Source organism: Rhinatrema bivittatum, chromosome 9 (genome assembly GCF_901001135.1).
Source record: "Rhinatrema bivittatum chromosome 9, aRhiBiv1.1, whole genome shotgun sequence".
NCBI lineage: Eukaryota > Metazoa > Chordata > Amphibia > Gymnophiona > Rhinatrematidae > Rhinatrema > Rhinatrema bivittatum.
In genome coordinates, this window is record NC_042623.1 from 224,672,396 (window position 1) to 224,678,799 (window position 6,404).

Here is a 6,404-nt window from a genome sequence, read left to right on the forward strand (position 1 = left end):
CCAATCCAGTGACAGTGCTGTGACCAATCCAGTAACAGTGCCTGCTTTAATCTAAGTTTTGCAGGGCCTCTATCATGTGTATTTAAAGAGTAATGACATGTTAGGGTCTCCATTATGTTTAAAAGAAAATTTGTTTTTATCCTATTTGATGTGTCCATATTGTTAACTTTTATCCTAAGCAATATACATTAATAAATTCTAATAAATGTTAAATGTAAATGTAGATCATATCCTCCGCACCTTAGGCCAGTTGAGGCAAAGGCAGCATTGCATTCTCAGCCCCTGGTGGAGAGAGGGTTGCTGATTGATTCCAGATTTTCAGGACAGTTTGCAACTTCTAATTAAAGTGAATGTGGTGTTATGTTCATCTCATTTTTGTTTCAGGGGGTGTGATGAAGGCACTGTACTCTTACAGTCCCCTCGAGGATTCCTGGTGCTTGGTGACCCAGTTTAGCCATGAGCGGGCAAGCTGTGGGATAGCAGCCTGCAGTAACAAACTCTTCATCACAGGCGGGCGGAATGAGAAGAACGAGGTCATTGCAACAGTGCTCTGCTGGGACACGGAGACCCATAAACTGACGGAGGAATGTGTGTTACCCCGTGGAGTATCCCACCACGGCAGTGTTACCATACGGAAATCCTACACACATATTCGAAGGGTAATCCCAGGGGCTGTCTCTGTGTGAGTCATATGCACACACTCTCAGGGTGATCCTTGGCAGCAATTATAGGCCCGCATTTCAAGGTGACCTTCTCAGCAGCTGCATACACACATCTACAAGATAACCCCTGGTGCTGTCTATGTGTGACACAACAGATTAAATGCATGCACATTCTCACAGTGAAACACAAGGCTATCTCCCTGTGAAAAGGGCAAATCATATTTTCATTCATAAAGAAATCCTTGGGGCTTTCTCTGTATGTGACAGTGGCAAATCACATACACATTCTCAGGATGATCCCCAGGGCTGTCTGTGTGTTATAGCAGAAAATGACACATACCTTCTTATGACTGGCTCTATCTGTCACTGCAAGACATCATATATACTTTGAGGGTAATACACAGTTCTGGGCTCACCTTGTGAAAGCAGGAGGTCACACATACATTCTCAGTGTGATCCTAGTACCATGTGTGAGAGCAGGGGTATATCTATGAATCCATCTGTACTTTAATATGACACCACATATTCTTTAGTGTATCTATGGGGTACACATTCTTTGAATGATTCCTGTTTGACAGCAGGAAATCCCATACCTATCTCACAATAATCCCTGGGGCTGTCTGTATGTGACAATAGGAAATTGAAAACACATTCTCAATGTGATGAAGGCATTGTTCTCTTGCAGGAAACCTGGAGGCCGAAGCAGTATTGTGCGCTGAGCCTAGCGCACAGGTTAACGACCATTTGGATATGTGTTTTGGACGTGCGTCCTTAACCCTCGATGCAATGAGGGGATCAGCGCATCCAAAACGTGCATCCAAACTCGTACATAGCTAATAGCACTCATCACATGTAAATTCCATGTAGATAAGGCTATTAGTTACCGTATTACTCCACTATGCAAAAAATCCCCATGCGCCCAAAGCACACTTTTTAACCTGCCCTGAGCAGGTGAAAGTCTTCTGATGGGTCAAGGGCTCAACATAAAAACCAAAAAATTGCTTTTCTGTGGTGCCTCCTACTTAGTATCATTGCAATAATAAGTAGGAAGAACCACAGAAAACAGCACCGTGCAAAAAAAAGTCTTGACATAAAAAAGAAAAATAATTTCAGGGTGCACAATATACACGCTCAGGGCCGTGTATACTGTGCGTCCATATTGTGCCAGTAAATTAGCTGCTATGGGATAAAATGGATACTCATAAATTGAGCGTCCGTTTTGGTAACCTGCACACACCGAGCACTTAATTTATTCACTGCTTCACTTACTGCTGATTGGTCCATTCACTGTCACATGTCAGTGAAAGGACCAATCCCCTTTCAAAAGGCTGTCCTGAAAGGGGATTGATCCTTTTACTGACACTTGTCAGTGAAAAGGATCAATAGGGAACAGCCCTGCTGAGGGTGGGGAGGGAGTTCTGGCCAAGCTGTTGTGGAGGCATAGCCACTTCTCCTGGGTGCTCGATGCAGAGCACTAGGGATGCACAAATTATCCATTGCACATCCCTTTTAGCATGGAAACTCATTTGCATATTGCATTGAGCACCCAGGAGAGGGCATGAGATAGATTTACATATGTTGAAGACCCAGGGTATGCAAAACTATTCCATGCATATTCATTATGGCAATCCTGAAAACCAGACTGGATAGGTGTGCGTCCAGGAGATGATTTGTATGTGACTACAGGAAGGGTGAAGCAGATTTCAGAAACAGACTCTAAGACAGGGATGGCCAACTCTGATCCTCAGGAGTCACAAACAGGTCTGGTTTTCAGGATATCCATAATAAATATATATGAGATAGATTTACATACAATGGCAGCAGCACATGTAAATCTATCTCATGTATATCTGAAAACCAGGCCTGTTTGTGGCTCTTGAGGATCAGTTGGTTACCTTTGCTCTAATACATCCTATCTGCAAAGCTTTCAAGTTACCCAGTTCCAGGAGGGAAACTTTTTGGACAGTCCTGGTTTTGAATTCACATCCAAAAGGAGTATGGTAGATATAGTCCAGCTTAATGTCAAGACCACTAGTACTTTCCACTTCAATGTCAATTACCTTGGTACAAGTAGAACCTATAATAGAATTGGGGGAGTGTGGAGGAAGGCGGTCAGAGAGCTGAGAGGCACCCGTTTAGCTGCAGGAGTGCAGCAAAGAGACTTACCATTCTGCTCTGCGACGAGGTGAGAAGTGAGCCCAGACCGAGTGGGCGGACCCGGGTCGTGACATCATCAACGGGAGCCACCGGAACACTATAAGATCGTGGGCCCTGTGGCGACTGACTGGGGAGTGTGGAGGAAGGCTGTCAGAGAGCTGAGAGGCACCCGTTTAGCTGCAGGAGTGCAGCAAAGAGACTTACCATTCTGCTCTGCGACGAGGTGAGAAGTGAGCCCAGACCGAGTGGGTGGACCCGGGTCGTGACGTCATCAACGGGCGCCACCGGGACACTATAAGATCGTGGGCCCTGCGGCGACTGACTGGGGAGTGTGGAGGAAGGTGGTCAGAGAGCTGAGAGGCACCCGTTTAGCTGCAGGAGTGCAGCAAAGAGACTTACCATTCTGCTCTGCGACGAGGTGAGACATGAGCCCAGACCGAGTGGGCGGACCCGGGTCGTGACGTCATCAACAGGTGCCACCGGGACACTATAAGATTGTGGGCCCTGCGGTGACTGACTGGGGAGTGTGGAGGAAGGCGGTCAGAGAGCTGAGAGGCACCCGTTTAGCTGCAGGAGTGCAGCAAAGAGACTTACCATTCTGCTCTGCGACAAGGTGAGAAGTGAGCCCAGACCGAGTGGGCAGACCCGGGTTGTGACATCATCAACGGGCGCCACCAGGACACTATAAGATCGTGGGCCCTGCGGTGACTGACTGGGGAGTGTGGAGGAAGGCGGTCAGAGAGCTGAGAGGCACCCGTTTAGCTGCAGGATTGCAGCAAAGAGACTTACCATTCTGCTCTGCGATGAGGTGAGAAGTGAGCCCAGACCGAGTGGGTGGACCCGGGTCGTGACGTCATCAACGGGCGCCACCGGGACACTATAAGATCGTGGGCCCTGCGGCGTGCAGCCACCGGCGCACTGCCGAAGCCGCGCGCCAAAGGGGCGCACCCCTGGTAGAAATTTATTTATTGGTAAAATAATGGGTAGGAAATGGAAATAAAAAAATTTCTCATCATCTCCAATATCTTCGGTGCCGAGAATGACAGGACCCATGGACTCCCACATAATTCGTAGGGGGGAGTCCATTGTAGAGGACATGTTAGAAGGTAATTCCCACTCGTGGATATCCTTGTCCTAGGCCCTTGCAACCACCCATACAGTCAAGAAGGGTAGGTGCACCTGAGGCTAATATAGGTATAAACCCTATGGGAAGTGCAACCCCTGTAGAAGTTAAGGGGTTGTCAGTACCAAATGGGAATATACAGTTAGAGGCTTCTAGTGTGAGTGGGGTGAATGTTGTTGCCAACACAATAGTTAAATGTCCAGGCATAATTTTTAATTCAAGTGATGAAGGATTAGATAATGAGGTAGAGCCAGAAAATGTGTCATTATTAGATCTATGGAGGCTGACAACTAAAATAGACAAGAAATTATCTAGTTCTGTCGCTAAAATCCATACTTTCTCTGTGGAAACCAGGGAAAGGTTTGTGGAGTTAGAAGATAGGACTAATAAAATAGAAGTTATTATTGGGAATTTGAACCCCACAGTTAGTAATATTCCAGCTATTGTTGCATCATCTATTAAGGATAATCTCATTTTACATAATAGAATTGAATTATTAGAAAATGAGTTACGATCAAGTAATCTTCGATTGTTAAATTTTCCGAGGTCTAGATTAATCTCTGCCTTTGAATTATATAAAAAATATGTAGTTGAGATATTATCCTATGACTCTACACAGATTCATTTACTATCTAAGATGTTCTATATCCCAAAAGGAAGAACATTACTGACACAGGAAGGAGGAATTGATATTATGGAAAGTCCTGGGGTCTCTACTTTTTTAGAGGACTTCATGGACAATATACCTTCTAGAGCAACGTTGCTAATATCTTTTTCCTTAAGACAAGAGAAAGACCTATTCTTCTCAAAATATTTTCAATTTAAAGATCAAAAATTTTGTGGTCAGAAGATACAGGTCTTTCCTGACGTTTCTTGTGCTACTCAGGCACGTAGAAAGCAGTTCTTGTCTCATAAACAATCAGTGTTAGATATAGGAGCTAGTTTTTATTTGAAATTCCCCTGTAAGTGTCAGATAATGTATCAGAACAATAAGTTTGTGTTTACCGATCCATTGCATTTAGAGCGATTCCTAAGGGATAAGTCATCAGTAGAAACGGGGGCTGTATAAAAATTGGTTGTAATTAGAAATTGTATCAGTAGATCTGACCTACCCTCCCACTCTCCCTAGATGTGGGCTAGATATCCTAAGAAATGAGATTTAATAATAATGTGAGATTTTTTTGTTTACCTTGGAATTCCTATTTATTTCATTTGTTTAAAATGTTATAATTCAATAAATAATAAATTAAAAAAAAAAGAACCTATAATAGAATTTATTCAGGTCGAGACTGAGTCTTTGCCCCATCTTTCATTTGCAGTAAAGTCAATTATCAAGAAGTTTAAGAAATCAAGGTCCCACTGAAATCATTTATGAAGGTCCCATAATGCATCAGGATAGGGTTGTCAGAAATCCAGGCCTGGCCTACATCTTCCTCCTGGAACTGGGTAACTGAACCTACACTCTGTTGATAGGAGTTTGTGCACATCTCGTACCTTTCATGACTGTCAGGATAAACAGTTACTTTAAATACATTCAGAAGTCTGCCTTAATGGAAAACAACAATGGCCACCACAGTAACTAAAGTTCATGAAAAGTTTACTGAAGGAGATATTATTTTAACTCATTTTTTTTTAGCTTTGTGAAAGTTCATGTGAACTTTGTGCTTTCGATTTGCTCTGAGTTGAAGGTTCAGTGAAACAAAGTCATCTTTAAGCAGGATTAATGTGGAGGAGTTGCCTAGGGTTTAGGCAGCATGTTATGAGTAGGGAAGTTGGGGTCCAAATCTTGCTGACACTCCTTGTGATTTTGGGCAACTCACTTCATCCTCGATTACCCTAAATTGTAAGCCCTCTGGGGATAGGGACATGCCTACACCTCACCCAAATGTAATCCACATCAAAGTGACTGAAAGGTAGAATATAACTCAAATAAATAAATAGGATTCAGAGGCTTTCGTGCTGACTTAGAATAAAACTGTTTGATACAAAGTAACCTGTGAAACAGCAATTATCCCATAAATGAAAACAAGGTAGTCTGGAGCTGATGTAATAAAACCCTGGCTACCATCAGAGTTACATTTTAGCACAGGATTTAACATGCGTTAAAAACAGGAGTCCTTATGAGATATAGTAAGCTAATGGAAAGGAAATCCGGCAGTAAATGAAAATGAAATGTGTTAAAATGTGAGTTAATCTGAAATATCCACATGAATGCAGAAAAGTGCTTTATAAATGCTGTAAACCAGGAGTAAGGAGGGGTAAGTGCTTGAACCTGGAACGAGTGTGACCACAATGACCTTACATGTAAGACTGGCACTGAGCATCCTGACTTGGGCACAATCCTACTTGCCAGGCTAATTTTGGACAAGGCATGCTAAGTGAAATCAAAGTGTAAGCTCTCTGGCGAGGGCACCTACAGTCATTTTGTGTAGAAGCTTGTGTAGAAAGCTTCTGTTGATTAT

General features: G+C 43.4%; 1 protein-coding gene across 2 annotated transcripts in view; it reads left to right on the top strand.

Moving 5' to 3' along the window:
• Window positions 1–1,897, top strand: part of KLHL6 (kelch like family member 6) — a 373,289-nt gene extending 371,392 nt beyond the window's left edge. For both annotated transcript variants that reach the window (XM_029616586.1, XM_029616584.1), the window contains exon 7: window positions 385–1,897. In XM_029616586.1, the coding sequence (XP_029472446.1) occupies window positions 385–686 (302 nt within the window). In that variant the 3' untranslated portion in view covers window positions 687–1,897. The remainder of the gene's footprint in view (window positions 1–384) is intronic.
• Window positions 1,898–6,404: the final 4,507 nt, after the last annotated feature.